The 14,475-nt window shown below is 38.7% G+C and overlaps 1 protein-coding gene across 24 annotated transcripts in view; it reads left to right on the top strand.

Moving 5' to 3' along the window:
* macf1a (microtubule actin crosslinking factor 1a) overlaps positions 1-14,475 on the top strand; it is a 599,766-nt gene that overhangs the window by 496,718 nt on the left and 88,573 nt on the right. For 23 of the 24 annotated variants that reach the window (XM_063033725.1, XM_063033724.1, XM_063033713.1 and 20 more), the window contains 5 exons: positions 102-186; positions 2,553-2,794; positions 4,804-5,010; positions 12,638-12,757; positions 13,842-13,949. In XM_063033725.1, the coding sequence (XP_062889795.1) occupies positions 102-186; positions 2,553-2,794; positions 4,804-5,010; positions 12,638-12,757; positions 13,842-13,949 (762 nt within the window). The remainder of the gene's footprint in view (positions 1-101; positions 187-2,552; positions 2,795-4,803; positions 5,011-12,637; positions 12,758-13,841; positions 13,950-14,475) is intronic. The other variant, XM_063033709.1, reaches the window with a different exon arrangement.

The following is a 14,475-nucleotide window of genomic DNA, read 5'->3' on the forward strand; positions in this document are numbered from 1 at the left end:
CAGTTCCCTGGTGTTAGAACCATGAGAAGTAGGAATGATGTTGCCATAGGAACGAAACCTCACCATCCTTTTACTAAGCAGCTGCAATGATCTTTTTGTAGGCTCTGAATGATGAGATTATATCCCGGAAGAAGAATGTAGATCAAGCAGTTAGAAACGGGCAGGCCCTTCTTAAACAAACCACAGGTAACAGTTCAGAAAAATTTACAATTATTTTGAACATTTGATGTCTAATTTCTACATATATTTTCATGGAGCTGTAGTTTACTGAACTTGTACAATAAATGGCAAAGTATTTTTCTTTGTTTAAGGATGTAAACTTTATTCAAGTCTTTGATTCTATGTTGCCATTGTGTTGTCACTGAAACTCCAGCATCCATTGTGATCTGTACATAATGACACCATCTGCCCAGTTTCTGGCATCAAGAGTTGCAGTTGGAACAAATCCCTTTCATATCCTCAGTGAATGCACTCCCTAAAAACACGTCAATTAATGTTCACCAAGGCAATAAGAGGCCTTTTAAAATAGAAAATTACACTCTAATCATAACTTTTTAAAAACTTTTTATCAATTGAATCTTTTCTATTACACTAGAAACAGAATTTCTGAAGTTTCAATTGTCCATTTCTGATTTAACAAAAAAAGGTCCAAAGCTTTTAAAAAGTTATAATTAGAATGTAATATTTGTTGATCAAATATTTCTATCAAAGAGGGCAAGCGTGCAGCCCAGCAACATCTTTCTCTTGAACTGGCAGCTAAAAGTTGGCAGAATTGAGCACTCGATTATTTTTAAAACTTCCTCCCTAATCTTTGCAGTGCAGCCTTTAATGGCAGAGCCTTATTTGGAAACTTGGGAGAAATTGTGGGTGTGAATTTGCATGTTGTAACTTTGGGACAGGGAGGCACCATGCCATCCAGCAGCACTAAATGGAATGAGATCACTGTCATCTTATGCCAGCAGTAATAGGAGCGTGCCTAAAGCATATTTGATTTTACAGTCAACCTTTTCTTCATGAGGTCCTCAAAATTAGCATGTGTTAATTTGAGAAACGTTTCCAAATATGGTGCAAGATTGTTACCGCACTTTACGAGGCGTTTCAAAAAAGGACCAGCAGGTGTTCAGTTCTGTTTCTCAGATGCATTTTAACTTGAGCAGTTCTCAGGTAACATACCTGCATATTAGTTATCTATGGTTCTCTGAAGTCCATTGCACAAAGCAACCTACATTTTGTTAATTTTGAATTAGTGGCTTCCTATCAAGTTTAGTATTTATAATTATGGTCTATTTTTTAATGAAGTATAAGAAAAACTTTAATTTTGGCATTTTATCACCCCTGTCCTTAATATCCTCTTGACAAATGTTTCCATGGTGACACTGCATACTGTTTTGCTGTCTGCCAACTTCAGAAATGCTTTTGTGATGTGGACTTTTCATGTCTTGAATTGTAACTGTTATTTGGTGAACAAAACAAGTTTTTGTATATCAAAAAATATTTTATTTATTCACACACACAATCTGAGTGCACAATGACGAAGGTTAAGAACGTGATGAGAAAATATGAGATAGAGCACTGCATGCCGTTATCAATCCCTAGTCTCCCTGGTGTATTTTTAATGATACCCTTACCATTGAATGAATTCGATCCCATTCTCCTGACTTTGCAGAGCGATATGGCTATTTGTGAAAAAGCTTTAGGTGCAAATATGCTGAATGAGAACACGTGCCATTTTGTGGTTGGTTAATTTTGAGATGCATACTTAGCAGTTCATCCCTGTTGGTTGTGTTAAATGAGTTATGCCACTGCAAAGGAAGGTTGCTGTCTGGCTCTGAAATGCATTCCACTGAAATGAATTTCAAAGGGAGGGGGTTAACCCCATTCCCCCCCCCCAATGCATTTGAAAATGAAGTCTGAAATTAATTTCTAGAGAAACAGTCTAAATCAGGGGGCCCAAATCTTTTTTAAGCCATGGACCTCGAGCCATTAGCAGAGCAGTCTGTGGACCCCAAATTGGGAACCCTTGGTCTGAATAATGCTCAGAGTCTTGCAAGCAAGACAAAATCTCACATCTGCTACTTATTGCTGAGATTGTAACTTGAGCCAGTGTGGGTAACTTCGTTCACCACTACTCTGAACCGATTGTGCTACCTACAGACCTACTTCAAGAGCTGTTTGCAACTCATGTTCCCAGTATTATTTTTATTTGTGCAATTGGTCTTTCCCATATTGGTGTTTGACAGTCTTTGTTTTACATAAAATTGTATTGTATATCTTTTTTTCTTATAAATGCTTGCAAGAAAATGAATCTCAAGGTAGTATATGGTAACATACAGTACGCGTACTTTGGGAAGAATAAGTTACTTTGAACTTTGAATTTCTCCCTTACTCTGATCAATTATTGGAGCAGTGTTTAAAACAAATGTGTTTTAAAGCACTGTTGAGAATGCAACTTCTAATACCTGGTGAAATAATGTGTTCATTGATTATTTACATATTCCTATTTCTTTGCGTTTAACCACCCAATATTTTGTTCACTAATGTTGTTTCCGTAGGTGAAGAGGTGATCATAATTCAGGAGAAACTGGATGGCATTAAGAGTCGTTATGCAGAGATTACGACTTCTAGTTCCAGGGCGCTGAAAACGTTGGAGCAGGTCCTCCAACTTGCCACAAAGTTCCAGGCCTTCAATGAAGAGCTTTGTGGCTGGCTCGATTCAGTGGAAGCTGAACTTGCTGCAACCACTCCACAGTCACCAATTGGAGAGCAGATCCCACAGCTCCATGAGAGACAGAAGGTAAGCACCTTCTGGGTGTCAGTCACCCAGACTTAATAGCAGCAAGCTATGAGAGGAAGGAAAATAAGATAATATTTAGTAATCAAAAAAAAAATAGCATTAAGAGGTCAAAGAACCTTCCAAGTGTACTCTGCTGTTCAGTAAAATAATATGCATTCTATATCCCAAGTATCTTTACCCATCTTGAATCTCTTGATTCTGTTATCTTCTGAAATCCACTGATCTCAGGCTTGAGTATTGTCAATCACAGAGCACCATCGGTCATTGACAGCCATCAAGATTTTCACTGCTCTGACCAGAATAAAAATGCTTCATCTCATTTGGAAATGTCTAGGATTCTAATTTGACCCACACTGTCTAGCAGGCACAGCTCTCAGCATCAATCCTTTTCAAATGAATTGTTTCACCAGCATCACCTCTTTTCTAAATAGCTGTGCACATGTTCTCCAGTGGCTCTCCTACTTCCATGAATCAATATGCTGCTAATATGAGAGTATCTTTTCTTAGGTGTAGAGTCCCCAAGCTGCATACAATACTCAATCCCAGTGTAGAATGCTTGATCTAGAAGCAGTACTCAATCCAAAACCACTTCAGATGTAGAATGCCTTAAATTAGAACTTCAGATCCTTTGCAATAAAGGCTGGCGTATCATTTGCCATCAGAATTGCTTGCCAAATCCAGACATTAACTGTTTCTATTTCAATAATCTTCTCACCTTGGTTTCATTCTACACAAACATTGGCTGGTTTCTTACAGCTTAAAAAAAAAATTGTCTTCTGTCCTTTGCATTCCTGCATTTCCTGCCACCGCCTCTGTTATGTCTTGGATCTTCAAAGCATAAAACGAATCCAAAGGAAAACACGGGGTCCAGGAATGCAGGTTTAAGCTTTGAGTTTACTTTAAGCAGAGCGCGCACATATTATGTGGTAGAGTGATGACATATGCAATTTTTATATATGACCCATAATTATTTAAATGATCGCATATGCTTAATCAACCTATATACTCAAATATTATTGAATTACTAAATACACAGCAACCTGGTCTAGCACATTTATCCCATGTGGAACTTCAGATATTCTTTTACTGGCTCACTTTCCCAAATGGCTTTGAGTCATTGTTTGGGAAAAGGCAGGTTGCATTTATTTATTACGTTTTCCATGTAAATTCAGTTAGAGCAGAATTTCAGAGTTAATTTATAATCAAAGGATATAAATGTCACCATATACAACATAGAGATTCATTGTCTTACAGGCATACTCAATAAACCCCTAACAGAATCAGTGAAAGACTCTGCACCAACTTGGCTGTTTTATTCATATCTCCAGTTTTTGGATAGTAATTTGTGATTTCCTTAAGGCCAAAGGACTATAACGTGGGAGTCACTTGTACTTGTTTTTGTTTTCTTTAACCATGGTAATATGATAATCCTAACCCCTTGATGTTATATAACAACCATTTGTGTTGGAACTGATGTAATACCTTTTGAAATTTAGGTGTACTGTATCCTATTATCCTTTATCTAACACAGAACATCGATCACCACAGCACAGTGCAGGTTCTGCGGCCCACGATGTTGTGCCGACATTTTAACCTACTCTGTGATCAATCTAGTAGACGGCCGGTGGTGTCGTGGTGTCTGAGGCAAGTGGGTCCGGGTTGGAATCCAGAAGGCTTCTTGCAGGCTTTCCGTCATGCTGGTTGAGTGTTGAGGTAGCAACTCAGCCTTGGCTAAAGAACATAGACGAATGCTAAAGAGATGGCAAGGTTGCCACCTGATGCACCAGAAGGCACATAAAGGAACAGCAACAAGGTCAATCTAGTAGTTAGAAACCTCATAGTTAATCAGAAAAAAGGGAGCAAATAACAGTCTGAGTTTATAAACAATGATAGTTCTGCCAAATTATATTTTGATAAAATTGCCCCACGACTATGCAGGAAATCTGATGTTGAGTTGAGTTAAGGCAGATGGTGTTTTGTCGAACTGATTCACCAACTTTAATGTTCAGGAGTTGAAGAAGGAAGTAATGGAATACAGGCTGGTCCTGGACACAATCAATGAAGTGAGCAACGCATTACTGGAGCTGGTGCCATGGAGAGCGCGCGAGGGTCTGGATCGGCAAGTGGCAGAAGCCAACGAGCGCTACAGAACGGTCAGTGACACGGTGACACAGAAGGTCGAAGCTATAGATGCTGCCATTCAGCGGTCACAGCAGGTAGGTTGAATTTAATATGCACGTTAGTGTAACCATATGAAACGCATATCCAGATGTTCCAAAACCTACTGCTCATAAGTAAAACTGCCCAGAGCAAATATTGAATGCTTCAAGCGTGAGGGAGGCATCCATCGGTCAGCGTCGACCATGGATCCTGTCTCGGTATGCAAGCCTGGGCAGTAAATATAACATATGACACTTGAAGGATGACTGCAAAGGGAACCGGAACAGGAGCTGTAAGATGTTTATTGTAGAAATACTATCTGAAGAGCAGGATTATGCAAATTGTATCCATTACGGTCCAAGAATTGCAGACTGGTAGTTGAGTTGAAACCTGATTGTTTCTTATTCATTGGTTGCTCTTCTTGGAATTTTATGGGCCTGTACTTAGTGGCTTTGATGATGGCTTGGAAACAGATTGCTTGCTGAGTTAGATTGTACGTTGGGACTGTAATATAAAGAGAAAATGAAGAGGGCCCTCCCTTTTAGTGTGTCACTTAGTAATAACCTGTCTAGCATCAACAGTCAGAAATCAGAATCAGGTTTATTATCACCGGCATGTGTCGTGAAATTTGGTAACTGGTATGATTGTGGATCATGAGTAGGGAGTGTTGAACCACGTGCAGAATAACACATCTATAAATGCACAAGCAGAATATGTTTCACCCTGAACTAATTTTTCATATCTTTCATAAAAAAAGTATTGCCAGTTCCAAACTAAATCACCTCTGTGCTCACCAGGATCTATCCGTTAATGAAGTATTTATTCCAGTCTCAAGACTTGATTATGGCAGTCTTCCCCTAACCTGAAATATAAGAGTTCTTAAACCCATTTCTAGCAATCATTGTACATGCTTTCTTTGATATGGTTTCAGTTTTCCTTGCATCCTTGGAGCAAATTAAATACTCCATTGTTAAATGGTGCTAATATCAATACCCTTCCCCGAGAAAAGTAACAACAAAACAATTTGTTAATGCATGTGATCATTAAGGAGTTTATTTTTGTGTGTATGTGAATCAGCTTCCTGATATTATAGTGTGAATTCACTGACCAATTGCTGGGGTGTTTGCATGTTGTGAACATTCAAAATCTGTTTCATATTTGTGTTTTGGTGTCCGTGCTGGATAGCACGTTAACCCTATGATAATTTGCAGAATGTAATGTGTCCTGCATGAGGTGACCCAAATGATTTGTTTCTATAAGCTGGAGGAACAACACAATCTAACTAACAAATAGTAGGTCCATATTGGAACTTAAATCTACCTAATTTAATGTTTCCTGCCCTTGCATGGTAATCTAATACTTAAGCTTGGTGGCCACTTTATTAGGTACAGGAGTGGAACTCGCTGCTGTAGTTGATCCATTTAAAGGTTTGACATGTTGTGCATTCAGAGATGCTCTTCCACACACCACTGTCATAGTGCCTGATTATTTGAGTTATTGTCACTTTCCTGTCAGCTTGAACCACTGACCATTCTCCCCGATCTCTCTCATTAATGAGGTGTTTTCGCCCACAGAACTGTTGCTCACTGGATGTTTTGTTTTGTTTTTTGTTTTTTTCTAACTATTCTCTGCAAACGCTAGAGACTGTTCTTTGTAAAAATCCCAGGAGGTGAGCAGCTTCTGAGATATTCAAGCTACCCTGTGTAGCGCCAACAATCACTCCATGGTCAAAATCGATCAGATCGCATTCCTTCTCCATTCTGATGTTTGATCTGAACCTCTTGACCATGTCTGCATGCTTTTAATGCATTGAATTGCTGCCACATGATTGGCTGAATAGATGATTGCATTAACAAGCAACTGTACAGGGGCACCTAATAAAGTGGCCACTGAGTGTATTTAAAGCTGTGAAATATTTTTGAAAATTATTAGGTGTATTTTTTTTCTCTCAATGAACATACAATTGAAATCAGGAACATTATTTATAAAATTGTGATTTAGTTTAACTGACCAAATTGCTCATCTAAACTAGATCCCATCATTACAAGTGGTCTCCTGTATAACAGGGCAAAAAAAAATCTAGGCTACTACTTTTGCATCAGGAAAATTGGCACCAATTGGTAATTTTTAATATAAACTTATGATTGACTGCAGGGCCTTAAGTCATTACACAAAGATGTCCTTGTTGATGTTGTCCATTTTAATTACTAATCAAAAGGATGGTGGTGGATTTTTACCATGTATGATTTCATTCTACATTAAATGCTATATACATTTGCACACTTAAGCATGTTTGAAAGCAGTCAGTCAGACCCTTGTTTTATGTGGCCTAGCACTTATAAGCTACAAAGTTATTTATATATATTTAATTTATCATGCTTGTGTGAGTTTTATTTATATAATAAGCGGGTCTACATGATCCCAACTGTAGGTTTATATGTAAGTAACTAGTAGACTTGCCCGCAAATAAATCCAGAGAACTTGATGACCTGCATCTTGAGTGTTTAAAGCTGGAGGGTATGGAGATGGTGGAAACAATGGATGCCATCTATAATTTTATAGGTTTTAGAATCAGAATCAGGTTTGTTGTCACCAGCATGTGTTGTGAAATTAACTTAGCAGCAGCAGTTCAATACAATACATGATAATATGGAAAGAAAACAAGTAAATCATTTGCATTTAGAATATGATGGTAGGACTGGATGGAGCCAACGTATTTTGACAAGTCTGCTCGAGGTTTTCAAGAAGGATTTGGAGATGCCTCAGAGGATGTAATCAGACTGAATGGGCTGGGACTTGGCAGATAGAATAGTGCGTGTGGGAAAAAATGTGAGGTCAATCTCTTTGGTCGAAACTAATAGAAGGACAATTTTTTTTCAAATGATGAGAACTTGAAAGTTGTTGGTGGTCAGCGGGACCTTGATGTGCTACACAAATCTCTGAAGGTGAATGTGCAAGTACAGCAGTCATAGTGTTTTGGTAGCTAATCTCATAGAAATGTGCAAAATTCTTGCAGGGCTTATTTGGGGCTGAGAGGGAAATGGATCCGCCATGACGAAATGGGGAACAAACTCAATAGGTCTAATGGCCTAATTCTGCTCCTATATCTTATGGTCTTATGGCTTGACATGGTTGATAAAGTGATGGTGTTCGCTCCGGCTATCAGTCCACTGGGGGTGACCATCCAGCACTGATGCAATTTCTTCACCCAGAGAAGTAAAGCTTTGGAATTCTGTGTCCAAGAGAGCTGTCAGTGCTGCCTCTGAGTATATCCAGAACAAATGCTTAATTATTAAAAGAATTGTAGAAAATGCAGCCTATCCAGGCAGATGGTACCAAGGTCCTCAATCAGCCATGATCTTGTAGAATTGCGGAGCAGGCTACAAGAAGCTATTTGTTTCTTCTGTTCATATCAATGTTTGGCCTCAACTTATTGCTGTGTTGTGTGCTTCATCGGAGTTATGTGTGTACTGTTATTTTGTTTAACCTTTTAAGGGCTAATTATCCACAAAAAATAAATTGCATGAGAAAATACAGATTAGTTTTCTGTTTTCAAGTGCAATTCTTTTTTCACATGACAGATTAAGTCTGTTAAATAGAAATGGAAAATCTGGTTTGCAAGATTCTGTTGAACAAATTCTGCACTCAAAGGGTTAAATCTAGCAATGTTTTTTGTATTCTTTGTTTTTGTGATTTTCTCCTTTAATAATTCAGTACTGTGCAAAGGTTTTAGGCCTATATATATAAAACTAGGATGTGTAAGGTTTTCACGCAGTGCTGTATGTTACTTAAAATAGGAAGATGGTTGGGAAGCAGAAATAAGAATACTTAGCTTTGTAGTAGCTCAGTGGTATTAAGTGTTATTTGGTAACTGGAAGTACATAAAATACTATACTGTGCAGAAGTCTTAATTGCCCTAGCTCTTCCACCATCATCTCCACATCCATCCATCAAGGCCTTTCACCATTCCATAGGCTTCAAGAGGTCACCCCCTCATTCTTCTGAATTCTAGTGAATACAGGGCCTTCATATGACAAGCCATTCAATCCTGGAATTACTATTGTGAATCTCCTTTGAACCCTCTGCAGTTTCAGCACATCCTTCCTAAGATAAGGAGCCCAAACCTGCTTACAGTACTCCAAGTGAGGCCTTACCAGTGCTTTATAAAGCTTCAACATTACATCCTTTTGTTTATATTCTAGTCCTCTTGAAATGAATGATCACATTGCATATGCCTTGCTCACCATAGAATCAACCTGCAAATTAACCTTTAGGGAATCCCGCACAAGGGCTCCCAAGTACCTTTGTACCTCAATTTTTTTGTATTTTCTCTTCATTTAGAAAATAATCAACCCTTTCGTTTCTTCCACCAAAGTGCAAAGTGCACTTCCTGACGCTGTATTCCATCTGCCATTTCTTTGCTCATTCTCCTAATCTGTCCAAGTCCTACTGTAGCCTCGCTATTTCCTTAGAACTCCTGCCCCTCACCTATCTTCATATCGTCTGCAAATCTTTCAACAAAGCCATCAATTCCATCATCCAAATCATTGACGTATAAACTTAAAAAAGTATCAGTCCCAACACAGACTCCTGTGGAACATCACTAGTCACTGGCAACCAGCCAGAAAAGGCTTCCTTTATTCCCACTCTTTGCCTCCTGCCAATCAGCCACTGCTTTATCCATGTGAGAATCTTTCCTGTAATACCACGGGCTCGTGGCTTGTTAAGAAGCCTCATGTGTGGCACTTAGTCAAACACCTACTGGAAATCCAAGTACACAACATCATCCAATTCTCCTTTGTCTATCCTGCTCGTTACTTCTTCAAAGAATTCCAACAGATTTGTCAGACAAGACTTTCCCTTCAGGAAACCATTCAGACTACAGCCTATTTTATCAGGCGCCTCCAAGTACCCTGAGACCTCATCCTTAATAATCGACTCCAACACCTTCCCAACCACTGAGGTCAGACTAACTGGCCTATAATTTCCTTTCTTCTGCCTCCCTCCCTTCTTGAAGAGTGGTGTGACATTTGCAAGCTTCCAGTCCTCCAGAACCATTCCAGAATCTCGTGATTCTTAAAAGATCATTGCTAATGCCTCCACAATCTCTTCGTGCACGTCTTTCAGAACTCTTTGAGGTATACATCATCTGGTCCAGGTGACTATTCTGGGTAAATTGACGTAATTTTCCAACCTTGCAAAATAAAAAAAAAGTGAACTAGCAGTTATCCTACATTTCTTTTACCTGCAAATCATTGAGCTTGCTTTGTAAATCGCCTTAATCCTCCCCCTATTCAACCTTAATGAGTCCAGGCCAGTGTGGACAGTTGATTTCCCTTCCCATCTTTTCTCAAATTGATCTACAACCTTACATGTCCAAATCAGAACGTGTGGGTCAGAGCAAGCTGCTAAGTATAAACTCTGGAGAGGCTTGAGAAGCCATAAGTACTTCCAGCAAGGTTTGTCTTCCATCAAACAGGAGAACTGCTGTTGGCATTCTTGGGATGTAACTTCAGCAATTTTGTAAAGTCTATTCCTCTTAATATTATCAATTATCTTAAAATTGGTCAACAAGTATTGTATTAGAAATAGTGTTAAATAGATTTTTAAGGATGTTTGGCTAAAGATACTTGAATATTTTTCAGCTGCGACAATAATTCAAAGCAGAAATAAACAGCCAACTCATTTAGTTAAATAGACATAGTGCAGTTTTATTTAATGGTCTTGTGACTAATAGAGATGTAATTTATTAATATATTCGAATACATAATTAACAGAGGAGCAAGAGACTGGAATTCTAGACCAATACACAAAGACTCTGAAGGAACAAGTGAGTCACGCGTCTTCTCTCGAGGGAAGCAGACAGCCGACATGTCCATTTGCACTGGTTTATTTTGGAACGTTGACTCTTCATTCCAATGGACAGTCAATGTTTCAAACGAGCAACATACAGTTGGAGTCATCAGCTGTCTATTTCCCTTCATAGACGCCGCCTAACCCGCTGACTTCCTCCAGATAGTCGATGGAAACCAGGCTGCAGATGGTTTTTGAAACTAGCTGGCTCAAAGTGTGAGGTGGCCATTGTGCAGTCCATACTGTTGTTTCTAAGTAGACGATTCATCTGAGAAGTCAAGTTGTTAGCTTTTAATGAATGACTTGGATAGAGCTGGTAGAATTTTGTAAAGTGTGCAAGGACTGTATCTGAGATGACAAAGAACATTGTAGCCTTTTCCTTGACTGGAGAAGGCAAAGAAAAATTCTTGATAAGTAATTTTGAAATTGTATACAATTGAGGCAAAGCTATTCCCTCAGGGTAGTGTTATAAAATCCTACAAAAAGTAGTGGTTTCAATCCAGTACATCACTGGTAAATCCCTCCCAACCATTGAGCACATCTACGTGAAATGCTGTCATAGGAAAGCATCATCCATTATCATAGATCCTCACGCCTAACCATCATAGATCCCTAAACCCCAGGCCATGCTCTTTTCTCATTCCTGCCATGAGGTAGAAGGTACAAGAGCCTCAGGATTCTCATCACCACGTTCCAGAACTGTTACTACCCTCAACTAACAGGCTCTTAAATAAAAGGGAATACTTGCCCCATCATTGAGATGTTTCCCACAACTAGTGATCTCATTTTACGAATTCTTTATCTCATTATCTCATGTTCTGCTTATTTATTACTATTTATTTATATTTACATTTGCACAGTTTGTTTTCTTCTGCACTCTGGTTAATTTTTCACTGATCCTGCTATAATTACTATTCTATAGATTTGCTGAGTATGCCCACAGGAAAATAAATCTCAGGGCTGTATATGGTGACGTACATGTACTTTGGTAATAAACTTACTTTGAACTTTGATTTGGAAGTTGTTTTGTTATATTAACCCTTGATAACACCAAAGGGTGTCTGTGCTTGATTTCAAAGTATGTCACCATTATACAACCCTGAGATTAATTTTCTTGTGGGCATCCACAATAGAATAATAACCATAATAGAATCAGTGAAAGACTGCACCAAGTTGGGTGCTCAACCGGCGTGCAAAAGGCAACAAATTGTGCAAATACAAAAAGAAAATAAATAATAATAATAAGTAATAAATATCGAGAACATGAGATGAAGAGTCCTTGAGAGTGAGTCAAGGCTGTGGGAACATTTCAGTAATGGACAAGTGAAGTTGAGTGAAGTTATCTCCTCTGGTTCAAGAGCCTGATGGCTGAGGGGTAATAAATATTCCTGAACCTAGTGGTGTGGGTCCTGAGGCTGCCGTGCTTTCTCCCTGATGGCAGCAGCGAGAAGAGAAAGAGTTTTAGCGAAAAGTTTTAAGTAGAAATAAATGTGTCCTGGTCTGCCTTTAAAGTGCTGTCAGGTTATGCTGAACATTATGAATGTTCACATTTAATTTTTAAATTATATTAGCATATCAATTCAGCAATAGTAGCAAGTAATTATAAATGATTAACTCCTGCTGCTGTGGACTTGAATGCAGTGTGAAAATAGCAGTGAAACTACAATAAGCAATGATGGGTCAGGGTGGATTTGGTCTGTGTGGTGTTCTTTTCTTGTCCTACCTGCGTCTGATTGCAGTTGTGCATCGCTCTCATCCGTCTCTTTGTACGTTTGGCTATTTGTCTGCTTTGTTCCCTTAATGTATCCTGCTGCTTCTCCTTTCTGCTAGTATGAGCAGGCCACTGACTCCGAGCTTACCTGGGTGGCCGAAACTGTGCGAAAGTTAACAGCCTTGGGTCCAATAAGGCTGGAACAAGATCAGACAACAGCTCAACTGCAGGTGCAGAAGGTAGGAACGTGTGGTGTGATGGAATCCTTGTATCTGACATAACTTTTCAAACAAACGTGCTTTACTACATTTAGAACATTTGTTCCAAACTATATTTGAGCTGATAATGTAGTTATATTCACTGCATGACCAATGAAACAAAATCCTCTGAAAAGAGCTGTTGTTATTCTGTTGGCTTTCATGCCAGAACTATGAGTAATCAAACAAAGCACTGGTCAAACAAAATGATTTGGAAACATTAATGCTAACAAAAAAGCAAAGAGCAAATATTACTCTGATACAGTTTAATATCTTTCTATTACATCTTAAAAATAGTGGTGGTTACTCTTTTGCATGCTTGCGCTATTGTGGGGTTAATAAGGAACAAATTCTCAGAGATGTCTTATATTCTGTTTAATCTCCATTCTGTAATAGATAGTAAAGCTAATTTCTATTAATGAACTTCTGTGTCTGTTTTAAATGGTAGATTACTGAATCTGGATTAAATGTAAAATCAGATTTGGCAGGTAGAATTTAAATTTCCATTATCAGTTGTGTTCAGTCTTTAAGGATATATCTGTCATCAGATCATATATGATTTATCACTTTTCTCATTATTCCTCCATAATGTTCTATTGTTTAGTAATATTATTCCCTGGGCTGGTTGTTGGCTGCTTTTACCCTTTGGCTACAGACAAGCTGAGTTCATCAAAAGTTTATGCTCAGTTTTGTTTTAAACACGGTCAAATCCAGATGGGGTGTTTGCATCCCCATCTCACTAGCCCTTGCATAAAAGAGTGAAGCCTGGTTTATTTTAAAATTCACAGATAGTTGCAGCGTTCCCAAAATATAATCACAGGAGGGGAGCCCGTCTGTATCCCTGATGAGCCAAATAAGCAACTAACTCAGCAGTTCACATGCATTCCATTTGTATGACAGATAGCAATCTTCTTGCTGTCCTAGACTCTTGATTTGTTTTGATCCAGGCTTCCTTAACTTTGTTTCACCAGCATGCCAAGGAAACAGAATACAAATTAGCAGTCTGGGCATCTTATATCGGAGTTACCAGTTCCTCATTTTAAGAAATTTTCTTTTATCCCTTCAGGCCTTTTCAATTGACATCATACGGCATAAGGATTCCATAGACGAGTTGGTAACTACGCAAGATGAAATTCTTGGTACCTGTGGAGACGAACAAAAGACTGCACTGCAGGTATTATTTTTGTGTTTCTGAAGTGTTCTGCTATGGCACGGTGGCGTAGTGGTTAGCACAACGCTTTACAGAACCGGTGACCTGGGTTCAATTCCTGCCACTGCCTGTTCGTACATTCTCCCCGTGACTGTGTGGGCTTCCTTCGGGTGCTTGGGTTTCTCCCACAGCTCAAAGACCTACCGGTTGGTGGGTTAATTGGTCATTGTAAAAGGCTAGGATTAAATCGGGGGATTGCTGGATGGCGTGGCTGAAAGGAATAGAAGGCCCAACTCCACACAGCATCTCAATAAAGACAATAAGACTCTAGACAAAACAAATACAAATAGCGAACTAAGCAAATCCATAAGCCCAATGGGTGGTTGTGGGATTGGTGTATATACGTATTTTCCATATATAAAATTATTATTACAGACCATAATAGAAAAATGTCAACGAATGGAAGTATTAATATTGAGAAGATGTGTCAGAGTTCTGATGTGATATTTTGCTGTGCAGTGTAGTATTCAAGTCTAATTATTTTTAAATC

This window comes from Mobula hypostoma, chromosome 26, assembly GCF_963921235.1.
Source record: "Mobula hypostoma chromosome 26, sMobHyp1.1, whole genome shotgun sequence".
Lineage (NCBI taxonomy): Eukaryota > Metazoa > Chordata > Chondrichthyes > Myliobatiformes > Myliobatidae > Mobula > Mobula hypostoma.